The sequence below is a fragment of the Hipposideros armiger genome, unplaced genomic scaffold, assembly GCF_001890085.2.
Source record: "Hipposideros armiger isolate ML-2016 unplaced genomic scaffold, ASM189008v1 scaffold_13, whole genome shotgun sequence".
Taxonomy (NCBI): Eukaryota; Metazoa; Chordata; class Mammalia; order Chiroptera; family Hipposideridae; genus Hipposideros; species Hipposideros armiger.
Genome location: NW_017731363.1, coordinates 1,280,592 through 1,297,108, shown reverse-complemented (window position 1 = coordinate 1,297,108; position 16,517 = coordinate 1,280,592). Strand labels below are relative to the sequence as shown.

The window sequence follows — 16,517 nt, the reverse complement described above, 5'->3', positions numbered from 1 at the left end:
CTTACCCCTTGACTTCAAACTTCTTATGTGAAGCTACTCTGTCATAGCCATTGTTGGGCAGAGCTATTAAAAATGGAAGTAGGACAAACAACACCCCCACCAAAGAAATGGGCAAACAATTTGAATAAGTACATCATTAAAGACATGGCAAATAAGTGAGTAAGATGTTATTAGGAAAGTGCAAATTAAAAACATGGTTGAAAACCAGTACATACCACAAGAATGGCAGTGATTAAAAAGACTGACAATACCAAGTGTTGGTGAGGATGTGGAGATACTGGAGCCCTCCCATACTGCTGACTGAAATATCACATGGCACAGCCACTTTGAAAAAGAGTTTGACAGTTTCTGAAAAGTTAAACACACACTTACCATATGACTAAGGTATTCCACTCTTAGGTGTCTGTATGAGAGAAATGAAAACAAAGACTTATACACGAATGTTCATAGAAGCGTTATTCACAATAGCCCCAAACTGGAAACAACCCAGTCATCCCCAAACTGGTGAATTTTATCCATGAGATATGAAATGAATAAAACTCTGATGCCTTCATACAATGACATGCTACTCAGTAATAAAAAGGAATGAACTTCTAACACATGCAATAACATAGATGAACCTAAAAAACATGTGACGTGAAAGAAGCCAGATACAAAAGTCCACATGTTGTATGATTTCATTTATATCAAATGTCCAGAATAGGCAAAACTATAGAGATAGAAATCAGTTCCGTGATTACGTGGGACTGAGAGTGGGAGTGGGATTGACTGCAAATGGGCTCAAGGAAACTTTCAGGGGTAAGGAAATGTTCTAAAACTGGGTGGTGGTGATGGTTGCCCAGTGGTATAAATTTACTAAAACTCGTGAAACTATATACTTAAAGATGGGCGAATTTTATGGTATGTAAGTGATACCTCAATTTAAAAGCAAAGTAAGTGGTTTGCATCTTAAAAGTGAGTATTTTGTTTGCATCTGCTTTCATTTTGGGACCTATATTCCTTGTGTTTATTGCTTTATGCAGTGGAACTAGTCATCGTCAGTATCTGGGAAGAAGGAATGCTTTCAAACCCTTCAGAACATTTGAGAAGAGAAGAAATGAGAACTTAGGGAAATTCTACTTGTCTAAAGAAGTTTCTATTTTCAGTGTTGAGGACTGGAAATTGGAGCAGGCTTCTTTTGGTCTTAAACTTTCTTCCTGGGCTTTTCAGATTAAACCATTGTATGTACAGCTTCATGCTTATGTGAGGTCAAAGTTGATGGATACCTACCCTTCCCACATCAGTCCAACTGGAGGCCTCCCTGCCCATTTGCTTGGTAAGAAACTCCAGGAATTCTTTGTGTACTTTGCTCTATGTTATATCCACCAATGAAGTTGTTGTTTTGGAGTGAGGCCCAACATAAAGCTTTTGAAAATAAATCAGTGAATGGAATTAGTAACATTACAGAAACCCTATTTTGAAAGCACTATCTTCAATAGAAAAGCCATTTGAAATCGTTCTCTATTGCATTACTTTATTTTATATATAAACTGTTATTCTGTTGGCCACAATCCAAAGGATAAAGGGGTTATTTAAGATAACTAGAGAAGGAATGCCAAATTCAAATAAGAGTGGAAATGGAGGGAAAGAAATCTTATTATTCAAGTTGGTTGGCTAAGCTCTTGAGGTGGAGTTTGGGATTTTAGTATCTAATTGTCAGAGGGAAGAAGCTTGGCAGTCTGGGGTGGTCAGTCATGAGCGAAAGTCTTTCTAGAATTAAGGTATAGCCCAAGTGAAAGCTTTGTAAGTTCATTCTAAACTGTACCAATTATTTTTGCTGAAACGTACTTGGTTTGAAATCTTATAAGTAAAGAATGATGTCTTCATCATGGAGGAAGGTGACTAGCTTAGGAGGAAAATCAATCATCCAAGAACTTTGGACCCTGCCATTGGAGACTTTGTAGACCATGCAAGATCTGGGGTCCTTTACTGAACCTCCTAATTCCTATCCAGAGAATGGCTATCCTCCACTTCCCTCTCCATCACTTCAGAAGCTGAGGCCAAACAAAATACACGTGTTTGAAAAGTTCACATCCATCCATCCATACATAACGTTCCTGCTACAGTCAAACTAAGTTGCTGGTAGCTGATTCTTCTCCACAACCAAGGCTCTCTCTCAGTAGGAGAGAATTTTGACAAAGGACCTGTGGAGACTTTCTAAAGCAATACATATATGAGTACTCTCTACAACCTCTTTGGCGGACATTCTTTAGTAATTCAATTTCTGCTTAAACCTGTCTGGTGTGACGTGGCTCTTTCTTCCTTCCAAGTTAGACTAATCTATTGCTACTAATTATCACAAAGTTCTACCTTGTGTGGAACTGAATCAACACCCCTCTAATCCTTCCATTCATTATGCCTAATTTCACGATATGAGGTTACCCAGGGTATGTTCATTCTTCTACAAGATGGCCTTCCAGAAATTTATAAATAACCGTTGTAGAAGATATAACATAGTACTTGGCACAAGAATGTTACTCAATGCATTTTAGTGAATATTATTGTTATTATCATGTATACATTGTTTTCTTGTCTTGAATGTCCTATACAGATTTTTTAACCATTCTTTAAAATCTCACTTTTCTAATTGTTCTCCTTTGGACAAGCTATCCTTTGTTGATGTCCCTCTTTAAATATCATGCTCAGAACTGAACAGTTATTCCAAATGAGATTTGACCAACATGGAGTAAAAATGGTACCATGGCTTCCTTTGTTCTAGAATGATAATTCTATGTATTTACGTTAAGATCACATTTGGGTTTTGGAAGCCATGTCATAGTGTTTGTTGGGTCCCTTTTGGTCTTTTATCTATAGACTGTGTTTCAGCCTGATGTCACATATCAGATATTTCTATAGTGGATAGATTTTTCTTTAAAACTTAAGCATAGAACTTAAAACATAAGTTTATTGGCGTATTCTTGATGTGGTTATAGTGCCCCATTTCTTTGGTGTCAGGATTCTGGTCCTGCTATTAGATCGACTTTTCTAGATCCATCTTTTTAGGGTCTCTGGCTTTGAAATTCAATTTAACATTTATTTGAGATGGTTGAAAAATTGCCCAGTTAAGTGTTTTACTATAGTATAGTAATAAACGTGGAAATTAGTAACTAGTTAGTAGATTCCTGAATGATGATCCTATATGACCTCTTTTGAATTCAACATTAGGGATTACTAATAGTTTAATTCGTAATATTTTTCCCTTGGATGGTGGATTATATGAATATGTGTCTAATCTATAGTAGCTATGATGTCCATATATTTAATAAATTGCGCCTTTCCACTGTAATTTCAAATGGGAAAAATTTAGATGATTCCCTAACAACTTTGCCTAACCACACAATTCTCTGCCAACTTAACCTCTTAAAAGACCTAGAGAAAGAAGGGACTGTTGAACATTTAAAATAGGAGACAAGACAAAGAGGCAGTGAAAAGGAAACCCAGAAACCTGATTACATCTAGAACACTATATGGCCTGTTTACCAACCTCACCTCATGCACTGTGTAAATATCAAGTCATACTTCTGTTGTCCTTGTCATGAATTAACAAAATCTTTTCTTAACTAGGTGATATGTGGGGTAGATTTTGGACAAATCTGTACCCATTGACAGTCCCCTATGGACAGAAACCAAACATAGATGTTACTGATGCAATGGTGAACCAGGTAGGAAGAAGAGGCCTTGAAAACCAAATCTAAATCCTCATTTCTTTTTACAGCATCCTTCTCTTCCTATCTTCCCTATATGAAACCATGTAAATACGAGTGAAACAATTTCAAGCTAATTTAACTGTACTTGGTTTTTTTTTAAAGATTTTATTGAGCAATTGGGGGAGGGAACAGCGCTGGGGAATCGGGGAAGGGGAACAGACAAGTTGCTGTCCTTTTGTTCTTCAGTCTAGTTGTGGAGGACGTCACTTCACCGGCCCATGTTGGTATTATCATTGCGCTCTTCCCGGGTGAGGTAGTCGCTCGCTGGCCTGGTATAGCTCTCAAGACTGTTCAAGAATTAACTTTTGGGCCGGCCGAGTGGCGCGATGGTTAAGAACTCGCTTGGGATGCCAGAGGGCCCCGGTTCGGATCCCACATATGAGGGCCAGTGACACTGCCTCTACAGCTAAGATGCTGAACAACAGCTCAACCTCGAGCTGGGCTGCCATGAGTCGCCGGCGACTGCGTGGGCTGCAGTCCCTGTGGCAGTGGATTGCCATGGGCTACCGTGTGTGGCCAGCAGCCAGCGTGAGCGGCCAGCAGCCGCAGTGAGCGGCCGTCCAGAAGCCGGCGACTGATCTGCCTCGCCAGAGAAGAGCGCAATGATGGTGCCAACTTGGGCCAGTGAAGCAACGTCCTCCACAACTAGATTGAAGAACAAAACGACAGCAACTTGTCTGTTCCCCTTCCCCCAATTCCCCTGCACTGTTCCCATCCCCCCAATTCCCTAATAAAAAAAAAATCTTTAAAAAAAAAATGAAGATGGCCTAGTTTTCCATTAACAAGTAAGATGTGAAATTACTGACTAGTTGGCATCACTCTTTCCAGAGTTAGTCATTGCTCAGTAATCAGTCCATAATATCTATAATAGTGAGAAAAAGGATATCATTAGAACAGTTTTGCATATTTAAAAATATTATTGTTAAAAATATTATGGGAATCTTTAAAATAAGTTTTAAACCACTTTCTGTTACCATCTTGGTATAATTATTTAAATTCTTTGTGTTCCCTTCCATATACTTTTATATAATTATATAGTTTTATAAAAGTTACAAAGTTATAAATCTATATATATATATATATATATATTTTTTTTAATTTGGTAACGGTCTACATTTATTTCTGGGTAGAATTCATAGTCATGCTTTTGTTGGCTGTATAAAATTTCTTCAGATAGGCGCACCATAATTTACACTTTAGGCATTTCTGTACTTTTGCTTGTTAACAGTTTTAAATCTGAAAACAGCAATGCAGTGAACATCTTCACATATGTAACATACTCCTGGGAAGGATTCACACTGAGTAAAAACATGAAGCTGCAAAGCTGCAAGGGCCCCCAGATCCCTGCTGCTGCTCTAGCAGAGGCCCATCTTTATGTCACCCCTTAGCCTGTCGGTAGTGTTTTGGTCCCCACCACCTCTTCTAATGTTATCTTTACAGAAAACCTATGAGACTGACAGGACAGGTATTGTGATAGTTCCATGCTGTCAGTGAGAAAACTGCAGCTCGGGTAAATGACTTGCCCAAAGTCATAAAGATAGTTAATGGTAACTAAGGTTTGAACTCCGGACTCCTAATATTTCCAGTCTGGTTTTCTATTTGTTTACTCTTCACTCAGCAGATGTTAACTGTCTACACCATTTTGTACTGGTATACATTCATTCTGCTTAAAAATGCCATAGTCATTAATATCAATATTGCCCGACATTAAGCCTTTATAGGCCAATAATAAAAAAAAAGTCATAGTGTCATATCCTGTTTCCTATCCCCAGGGATGACATAGGAGAAAAACCAGACTTGACTGGTCTTTGAGATCAGAGGAAGTTTTCTGTGTCATTAAAAGTGATTCATGAAGTATCTGTCAATTACACAAACTTAGTTTGTCTGATGTGGGTCTTATCTGCAAAGACATCTTAGTCAGCTCCAGGGACACTGGCTCCCAGAAGAGTTTGCTGGAAGGCAGATACCAACTGCTTCCTTTCTCCAGTTCCAGAACATTCTGAAATTTCGATTCCCATGCAGACTTTGAAGCCAAGGCTCAACTGCCCATTTGGTTCCCGAAGCCCATGACTTCATGCCCCTGTATTGTTTGTATCTTCCACTGAGCCTAATGCCAGGGCCTTGCCCCTTAAAGGAGCTCAATTAATGATTATTGGTTTGAGTTAAACATTGTTTAACAAAGAGGTCATTGTTGTTTATGTTTACACTTGAAATATAAAGAATAAAAACAAAAACATCACACATAATGTCACCCAGTCTGTTAACATTTTCATGTATTTCCTCATTAAGATTATGCTGTATAAGTGGTTTATATATTCTACTTTTCGCTTACTAATTTATTTAGATTTTCCATTCCACAAAGTCATCATTATTTATTTAACTATTCTAGTGGTTGTTTCCACTTTTTTCCTTGTTATAAATCATTTATATGTTGTACATCTTAAATTTACACCATGTTATATGTCAAATATATTTTAATTAAAAACAATAATAAACAAGGAATCATTTTAAATGTAATTCTTTGACCTAATTTCTGAGAATTTCTTAGGTTAGTTCTCTACAGACGGAATTATTGAGGCAAAGAATATAAGTACTTTGAAAACTATCCATACATATTGCCAAATTGCTTCCCCAAAAGGTTATACCTATGTACATATCCAACAAAAAGAATGCTGTTATTTTAATGCTGGAATTAAATGCTGTGTTTTTTTTTTCCCCAGAAGTGGGATGCAAAAAAGATATTCCAGGAGGCTGAGAAGTTCTTTGTGTCTGTTGGCCTTCCTAATATGACTAAAGGATTCTGGGAAAACTCCATGCTAACTGAGCCAGGCGACGGCCGGAAAGTCGTCTGCCACCCCACAGCCTGGGACCTAGGGAAGGGTGACTTCAGGTAGCAAGGCTGATATTTACACAGCTGATACTAAAATGGGAGACAATGGAGGCCGGGATGAGGATGAATTCAGATTCCTTCTCTGCTTCTCTGAGCATAGAAGAGATGAATGACTTCTCCTTGAATAAAGGGGGTCCATGAAAGCACACCTGGGCTCTCCTGGGAAAAGGGGATTGTCAGCCAGCACTAACCTGAACCTTTATACAATTTGCCTCATTTGAAATAATATGCACCCATTAGAGCTGCATGGTCATGGGCATGGTGGAGGCCCCATTAGGAAAGTTTTGGTGCTAAGGTTTATGGAAGATGGATGTGTGAATCAGGCACTGGTCCTCTCCTCCATGTTTCCCTGTGTGAGTGAGACAGGACAGGTGAATAAAAAAGCTGGAGTAAAAGAGAGAAAGTGGTGCGTGTCTTAAGAGAAACACAGTGAACACTCAAGGGGAATTTGAAGAGAACCTGGAATAGCGGGTAAGGAGCAGACAGGGCTTTTCAGGTGGCATTTGAATTGGGCTTGAAAGACGAGAAGGGTTCGGAGAGACAGAGCTGGGAAGAGGACACCTGGTTGGGAGAATAGCAGGATGAAATGCAGAGACGCGGGAGCTGGCGTTGTGTCCTGCAGTCAGCAAGTTAGGCAAGAATAAATGGCTTGTGGAGAAGGGTCTGCGTCACATGGCAGAATGAGCACAGGCTTTGGAATCCCAGGTGCCACGTAACGACTAGGCAACCGTGGGCAAGGTGTTTAACCTTCTTGGGTTTCGGTTTCAGTTTCCTTATCTATGAAGTGGAATAGAAAGTCCCAGGTTGCAGGTTTGTGAGTGTCTTAGGGGGGGGGGTTCCCTAGCTTGAGATGGGGATTCTTGTACAAATGCTGTGTCGAGGGGGAGCTCTCAGGCAAAGGCGTGTGAGGGGAGCAGGATGGGGCAGGAGAAAGGGTTAAGTAAGGATGTGATCTCTGTTGGAGACTTGCCTCCGCCTGATCCCACATGGCTCTCTGGAGTGTGATTAGTACCACAGAGTTGATCACACTGCGAGACAAGAGGACTGGCCTTTTGTACCCCCATATTAGTCACCGGCTGTGCTGTGGACTGCCCCAGGGTGTGGGGAGACATAATCTCCTGACAAGGCGCTGAGGAAGGAAGCTGCCATTGGCCTTTAATGGTTGTGCCTCAGGCAACTGGGAGATGGGTGGATCTGCCTGGTAAAGTAGGTCTGGGCAGGGCCCCTGCAGCATCCACTAGGGTAGAGGTTGGTAATCCTTTCCTGTAAAGGGTCAGATAGTAAATACTTTAGGCTTTGCTGGTCTCTGTTGCAACTACTTAGCTCTTCCCTTGTGGCATAAAAGCAACGCTAGACAATACAGAAACAAATGGGTGGGGCTGTGTGCCAATAAAGCTTTTTTATCAAAACAGGTGCTCAGCTGCAGGGCTCAGCTCTAGCACTAGAGTGAGGCTTAAAAGTGAGTGTCTGTTAGTTTCCCAACACAGGATCTTACTTACAGGAGACATTACATATGCAGTAGCTATTCTTCTAATTGTTTCAAAAGAGAACGGAGAACAACCAAGTTAGAAAAGCAGGTCATGCTGGGATGCATAAAGGAGGTTGAGTGTATTCTTAAGCTGTGGGGAGTCCTTGAAGGGAATTTATCAGGGAGATGACATGGTCAGAGTGTAGGAAAATTAATCTGGACATTTACCGTAATATGACCGTACATTTACGTGAATGAAATTACTTCAGCCAAGTTGCAAAGGACCACCACCTAACTGCCACACAGAGTCCTTATTTCAGTGGGCCACAGCAACATTTACAAGTTGTCTTAGAAGTGCTGTTTTTCACTGGCCTCTGCGTTGTCACCCTCTTCCGGACTCCTTCCGCTTCTCTTTCCATCTCCTCTGAACCATCTTTCTCTCCCCATTCTGTACATACTGGGACCTTCTAGGCCTTTTTCTTGGCTCCTCTTTTCTTGCTATTCTACACCTGCTTCATGGACCACCACATCCACCCCATGACTGACATGCTAATGATTCCCAAATGCCAGTTTCTAACCTTGTCTACTACCTCTCTATCCTGGCTGTACCAAACTGCTTACGGTGTCCTAAACGCCACACTCGTTTCTCAAGCCTTTCCCCCTGAGCACCTCCAGGCATGTCAACCTCTTGTCCCTCCCTGCCATCTACCTGGCAAACTCCTGCATGTTGATTAAGGTCTAGATTGCTCATTGCATCCTCTGTTATGCCCTTCTTAGTGCTTCTAGGAGATGTGCCTACATTCACTCATTGTATGCCCAAAGCCATGTCCATGATCATGTAGAGTACTCGTCTCAGAGCGTTTGTAGTAGTAGACTCTGCTTATCTTTCTTCCTATGAGTCTGTGGGCAGGAGCGCAGCATTCAGCCCTGCCCCTCACTCTATATTGGGCACCTTCTACAGTTTCTAGGATGTAAAAGGTAGGTCTTCAGATTCATTGGTGAATGAATTTTGGGAAGATGATCCATGCTACTGTGATAATTTAATGAAATTCATTTTAATCTTGCCCATTTCTGTGCAGGATCAAGATGTGCACAAAGGTGACAATGGAGGACTTCCTGACAGCCCATCATGAGATGGGACACATCCAGTATGACATGGCGTATGCCATACAACCCTACCTGCTAAGAAGTGGAGCTAATGAAGGGTTCCACGAAGCTGTCGGGGAAGTCATGTCACTTTCCGTAGCTACACCTAAACATTTGAAAACCATGGGTCTACTGCCACCTGATTTTAATGAAGACAATGGTATGGACATTTTTTTAAAAATTATTTATTTTCTTTCTTTCTTTCTTCTTTCTTTCTTTCTTTCTTTCGTTCTTTCTAGTTTCAAGTGTACAAAACAGTGCAATAGTTATACTTTTCACCCCCCACAAAGTGATAACCCCCTCCCCCGATTAACCGCCCCCCTCCCCCAACATCATACATATCTATCACAATTCCATTGACTCCACTCCCCACACTGTACTCCACATCCCATGGCTATATATATATATATATATATATATATATATATATATATTCAATTCAATCATAGTTGGCATACAATATTATTCAACATCAGCTTCAGGTGCAGTACAGTGCAGTGGTCAAGCCTCTACACCATCCACTATGGACATTTTTTTCATCGCATGTTTTGGGGATTTTTAGTCTGATGTGGACAAAGGTATTTATGATCATGCATAGGATATATTTAATTTTTGCCACATTAAGTATAAGGTATTTATGAGTAACTGGGTATTGCTCCTGGTAAACAAATTTTTAAGTATTTATCACAACATATCAATTTGTGGTTTTGTATCTTTGAAAAGGGAAAAAGAGAGGTAACTGAATTGAATGGTCTTAGAACTAAGAAACATCTAACAGAAGATTTTAAAAAAGATGCTGAAACAGGCCCACAGAACCGAAATGGCTTATCCAAGGTCGCTTAGCTAATTAGTCAGAGATCAGACTCCATCCCTCTGGCTCTAGGTAAAAACTTGCCACAATGTTAGAGCTGGAACAGACTCTAAAAACCATTTTGCAGAGAAAGGAAACTGAAGACAAGAGAGAGAAAGTAGCCCAAAGTCAAAAAGCAACGTGGCAGAACCAGAGCGAGAGCCCTGATCTAAAGCTTTTCCCACAAATTATACAAAGTAAAGGGTAACTTAAATTTAGGAATGCTTAAAGAACGGGTGGTGGAACATCAAGATCAGAAGGGATTGGAATGTTCTGTCCATTCCAGTGGAAGTATGAGTCTGCCCCTGTAACATCCCCTCAGGTCCATGCTGTTCTTTGGATGAGACAGCCTGTTTCTCGTGGGATGGCTTGGACTTGATAGTATAGGACAAATGTTCCCAAGATCCAGATTCTTCAGTGAGGATGCCATGGCTTTTGATTCTCCCTCATAAAAGAGGGACACTTAGAGCCAAATATGTTCTTCTCTTTCATGTATTTCTGTCTTCTCATTTTAGTTATTTAGGACATAAACATCAGCTCCACTGGCTGGAAGGTTTGGTCAATGAGGTCAAGGTCAAGAGCTTCATTCTTGTGTGGGCAATATGTTTTGCCTTGGTTTCTGGCCCAGACCTTGGTGATCTCATGAGGGCCTGGGAGTAGGTCAGTGTAAAGCCATCATCATGCCTGAAAAGCTTACTGTAAACAGACCCAGTGGGTAAGCAGACTCACACGGGGAGCAGCATCCTCCCACGAAGGGAGCAAGAAAGGGAAGGAACTTTACAGTAACCACACCTTTTCCTAAGTTTAGAATATCATTCTCAAGTTAATTAACAGACAATTATGTGTTTTATCATTTTTTAAAAAATGTTCCCTGACAGCAGGCAAAGATGGTTGAATCCCTAAGACAGTTCTAAACATGATTAAACCTCTGGTTTGAAAAACTCCTCTTCTTTCCTTGGCTCTGCCCAATCAGTGAATGATATAAAACAAAGAAGCCCCTCCCTTCCTCCCTCCCACTTCCTTTCTTCTTCCAAAACTATTTATTGAGTGCAAACTATGTGCAAGGCGTATTTCTAGACACTAGAGATAGAGTGGTGTGCCAAGTAGACAATATCCCCCTGCTTACATCTCAGTGAGCTCCAGTTGTACACTGGAGCGAGCCTACTGCTTTTTACATCAATAATAAAGGAGAAATGAAATAGCATAATTTATGAAATCATTTTAAACTCAGGTAAGGAAGATGTCAGTACATTTAAAGAACATTGTCCTTCTGACTATCCAGTAGGTGGTTTCCTCCAGGAGGGCTCTTTTTTGTTTGTTTTTTTTTCACTCTTTGTTTTGCTGGCTTTTGGCCACATCTGTTTCTTATGTGTTTATTTAACAGCGACACAGGGGGCATCATATACCAGACACCGGGCTAGGTATACAGTCTTGAATGAAATATTACCAGTCGCTGCCTTCATGGGACTTATAAGAATAAACAGTATGACTGGGAAAATAGATGAAATAACCCTAATTAGCTCTGATAAGAGGTACTTAAGGAAGGCAATTAAAACTAATGAAAAAAAATGAGGATTACGGGCTGCTTGTGGACTTATCTTACCTATCCTATCCAAGGCTTCACTCTACTCCAAATCCCTTAACTGAGAAAATGAATATATACATATTATGTCCACTGTCAATATTTCTCATGTAACCCTCCTTATAGTAAGTATATCTTGAGGAATATTTTGAGATTTGGAAATTACCCAACACAAAACATCCACTGTCATCCTCATCTTACTATTTATCCTTTTCCATTTTATTTTTAGAAACAGAAATAAACTTCCTACTCAAACAAGCCCTGAATATTGTTGCAACGCTACCATTTACTTACATGTTAGAAAAATGGAGGTGGATGGTCTTTAACGGTGAAGTCCCCAAAGAGGAGTGGACGAAAAAGTGGTGGGACATGAAGTAAGTCAGTGAATATGCAATCAGTAAAATGTTTTCTCATGAGTTTGCTGTTTATTTAAAAGCGTTTGACTGGTAATTTGCTTAACACACCTTTTGGGGCTGTTTTCCTTTCCCTGTCTCACTTCCTCACTCCTTTGCCAATGTTTCCTGGGATCGTTTCCCAGGACCTTGTCTTAGGGTTTGATTCGGTGAGAACCCAATTTAAGACAACTAGGATTGGGGTTCTCAGTGAATTCTTCATAGTCAGAATAACTGGGATTCCAATAGCTAAATCTCAAAATCAGGCGATGTGGGGCTAAATACCGACGGTGCCAAAAAAATGTATACACGTGCCTTGTATTCATCTTTTGTTATTGGTATATATTATTACAATTTTAATACAGTTTTTTCCCTTCTTAAAATGTGTATACATGTTTTTGGCACCCTCTGTATGTAGAAATGAGAGAGAAGTACATTTGGGCTAGGGAAATGCCATCAATACACACACATACACACACACACATACATTAGCTGCTTCCACTTTATTTATTTTTATTTATTTATTTATTTATACAGTTCTTTCTTTTCTTTTTTTTTCTTTTTAAGATTTTTATTGGAGAATTTGGGGGATGGGAACAGTGCTGGGGAATTGGGGGAAGGGAAACAGACAAGTTGCTGTCGTTTTGTTCTTCAGTCTAGTTGTGGAGGACGTTGCTTCATTGGCCCAAGTTGGCGCCATCATTGCGCTCTTCCCGGGCGAGGCAGATCAGTCGCTAGCTTCTGGACGGCTGCTCACAGCGGCTGCTGGCCGCTCACGCTGGTCGCCGGCCACACACGGCAGCCCATGGCAACCCACTGCCACAGGGGCTGCAGCCTACGCCGTTGCTGGCGACTCACGGCAGCCCAGCTCCAGGTTGAACTGTTGTTCAGCATCTTAGCTGTGGAGGGCAGTGTCACTGGCCCTCATATGTGGGATCCGAACCGGGGCCCTCTGGCGTCCCAAGCCAGCTCTTAACCATCGTGCTACTCGGCCGGCCCTCCACTTTATTTTTTTAGTCTCTATTTGGGTTCCCTCTTCTCAGATAATATTTTTTTGGCTCTGCTTCACCCCCAACCCCCACCAGGGTCAGGTGACACAACTTGTCTTTTTAAGTGTTCAGTCATCTATTACACTGTGATATTATTTAGGAAATGGTCAATTTACTCATTTTTGTTTATTTTTTTATTCATTCTTTTAAACCAAAAATATTGACTCCACCTTTTACACAAAGCACTGAGGATCCAATGCTGATCTTTCAGATGCTCTCCTTGACTTCAAAGAACTTTAGTCTATAGAGGGATGTGGAAAATGAAACCACTGTGTGTGGTGTTGTGATGGGAGGGAATGGGGACCTATGGATATCCAAGGTGATCCCAGCCCAATCTGGTGGGTCAGGTGAGGAGAGGCATCCAAGTTGAACTCTGAGAAAGGTGTGGGAGTTAACCAGGTGTGTGCAGAGGGGAACAGAGAGAATTCCTAGCTAGAGAGAGCCTGGCATGTTTGGGCGACATGTAGTGATCCCTTTCAGTGGCTTCAGCACTATGTTTTTTGTCACTGTGTCCCAAGTGCCTTGCACAGGGCCACATGCGGGTATGAAATGAATGGGTTTTAGATGAAAGATTATGAAAGAAGACAGGAAGGAAGGAGGGAAGGAAAAAAGGAAGGAAGAGAGGGAAGGAAGGAAATATTTTCCCCACCATCTATTAGACTCCTGTCAATTTTTTTTTTGTTTTTCTTATTTTTTCTTTTTGTAGTGAAGATTTACCTATGTGCAGCATCGAGCCCCATATCCATAAGTTTAAGTCAGTGACACTTTTCTGCCAAAATTCTCTTTGTTAACATAAAACCTACTTGGGAGAAAGGAGGCAGCAGCATCTATAATAACTGTTTCTAGAATTTGCATATTACTGAAATAGTGTCTATAATGTTCCCAAAATCAGACAAATGTATTATGTTTAAACAATGCCAAATACATGGTCTTCCTACCTTTTTCTGAATGAATTACTTTTTGATCCCTTTTAGTTTATTTTTAAAGGTACCCTAATGGAATCAGACCCTTAAGGTGTTTCATTAAAGTGTTAATTACTCCGTTCACTCAACAAATACACATGAAGTCTTTCCTTAGCATCAGACCCTGTGTTTACATCGGAACTATAGAGATGACCGAGACATGGCACCCTGCCCTCTAGGAGCTCAAGTCTCTGGGGGAAGAAGAAGCTGTATGTGAACAATTATAAAATGGAGACAGAAATGGCAAAGGAGGCACAGTTAGAGAAGACCAAGGGAGCTGGAGGGCTTCGCTGTGCTGGCAGAAGGGTGGCCTTGAGCTAGCCTTGAAGAATAAGTAAGATTTCAGTTTTACAGAATTCTGCCAGGAGCACATCAGCTATGGTGCCAGAGAGGAATTATTAGGGCTTTTACTGTATGTTTTTGGCCATGAAATGCACTTTATGAAATCAGTGTTTTGAAGACAAAGCTATTTTCCAGTGGTATAGTCTGGCTGGGTTAAAAAAGGAAGAGGTAACCACATAATGGGCTGTACTCTGTAATTTTGGGCACTGTTTCTATTACGCCTGTCAACCTATTCCAGTATAAATGCCATCTGTGGATGAAACGGCATCCAACTGTACCTTCTCACGGTAAGTGAACCATAGCTAATGTTTCTTCTTTTTCCCCCCAAAGGCGAGAGATAGTCGGGGTGGTAGAACCTGTATCCCATGATGAAACATACTGTGACCCAGCGTCTCTGTTCCACGTTGCTAATGATTACTCATTCATCCGGTAAATGACAGTCTTATTCTCACTGTTTAACTTGTAAGCTTTGTGGACAGCTGTGCTAATGGTAAAGAAATAGTGATCTATGAAGGGTCGACTATAATTTCTTTCTATCTCCGCTCACCTCTCCCCTAAAACCGCAAAATAGATTATCAATTTCCATTAAATTTACCTACATGATTTATTGGGTTAAATAAACACCATCAAGGAATTTATATATCCTTGGGAGAAAAGCAAACAAGTATTTTTGTTTGTCTTCTTGTTACTGGCAGAGTTCAGAGTGATTGTAATGGAGAGAGCGTTTTTAACGTGAAGCCCAAAAACCTATGTTCTTCACTGATGAGCCCCAGATCTTGAATTTGCTGAGCCTCAATTTCTTTATTTGTAAAGAGGAAATAATATTATTAACCTGCCATAGGATTGATTGACATTATGTATATGGAAGGGCTGTCAATCTGTATAGCACAATGCAAACGTGAGCTAACATTTAACAAAATAACACTGCATTTTTATCAGCTGATACAGAAATTCAAAAAGGTTATGATGAGTCTGTAGGTTTCATGTTTGGGTCTTTGTGGAGAAAGAGGTTTGACTAGTATCTTTTTGGTTACTAGGACCTCAGAATTGAAATAAATGCCCCAATCTTTGACTGTACCACAGTAACTAAACATGGACCTGCTTTTTTTGTTTCTTTGTGTCTTTTACAGTTATTACACAAGGACCATTTTTGAATTCCAGTTTCAAGAAGCCCTTTGTAAAATAGCTCGACACGAAGGTCCCCTGCACAAATGTGACATCTCAAATTCCACTGAGGCCGGGAAGAAGCTGCTGTAAGAAATGTTTCAAAATGTTGAACCTCTTCTACTATCCAAAATGACTCATTTCCATGCCTGGGTTTACATTTGACTTCTTTGTTCTAAAAAAGAAAATTGTTGGTCTCAAAATGTCCTCATCTACCAATTTGATGTGTCTTTTCTGGTCACACAGGAAGCTGGATCATGTGATGCCTAGAGAGGCTGCCTCCTTTCTGCACGTCATAACTACAGAGTTCTCTTTGTAGTACGTGGAAGGATGAATACATCCGTTAACACACCTTATTTTCTATTCTGCTGTAGAAGCAGACTTAGACAAGCCAAAGAGGAGAAACCATATATCATACAAGTAAATATATGTACATCTGGAATCCCTCAAAACGCCCTGAACCCACTCTCCCTTTTTTTCATGTAGCGAGATGTTGAGGCTTGGAAAATCCGAACCCTGGACCTATGCACTGGAAAGTGTCGTAGGATCAACGAATATGGATGTAGGACCACTGCTCAGATACTTTGATCCCTTGTTTACCTGGCTGAAGGAGCAGAACAGTAATTCTTCTGTAGGATGGAACACCTACTGGAGTCCATGTGAGTCCATGGAGGGGACACATTTCAAATGGCTCCCTTTCTTCTTCCCCTCGTCTTCTCTGGCCCTGTCTCATGGGGCCGTACACAGCAGGGCATGTTCTACCTCTTCCCATTGTGTGATGTTGGCAACAGCGATTTCACTGGGGAGGAAGCACAATTTTTCTTGAGTACCTCCTATGTACTAGTGAGAAATCATTCTCTCTCTCTCTCTCTCTCTCTCTCTCTCTCTCTATCTCTCTATCTCTATCTCTCTCTCTCTTCAAGCCC

At 40.7% G+C, this 16,517-nt stretch overlaps 1 protein-coding gene across 3 annotated transcripts in view; it reads left to right on the top strand.

Annotated features, from left to right (window-relative positions):
- ACE2 (angiotensin converting enzyme 2) overlaps window positions 1-16,517 on the top strand; it is a 42,063-nt gene that overhangs the window by 14,050 nt on the left and 11,496 nt on the right. For all 3 annotated transcript variants that reach the window (XM_019667409.1, XM_019667391.1, XM_019667398.1), the window contains 8 exons: window positions 1,210-1,315; window positions 3,604-3,701; window positions 6,467-6,636; window positions 9,184-9,410; window positions 11,912-12,056; window positions 14,758-14,856; window positions 15,558-15,680; window positions 16,078-16,250. In XM_019667409.1, the coding sequence (XP_019522954.1) occupies window positions 1,210-1,315; window positions 3,604-3,701; window positions 6,467-6,636; window positions 9,184-9,410; window positions 11,912-12,056; window positions 14,758-14,856; window positions 15,558-15,680; window positions 16,078-16,250 (1,141 nt within the window). The remainder of the gene's footprint in view (window positions 1-1,209; window positions 1,316-3,603; window positions 3,702-6,466; window positions 6,637-9,183; window positions 9,411-11,911; window positions 12,057-14,757; window positions 14,857-15,557; window positions 15,681-16,077; window positions 16,251-16,517) is intronic.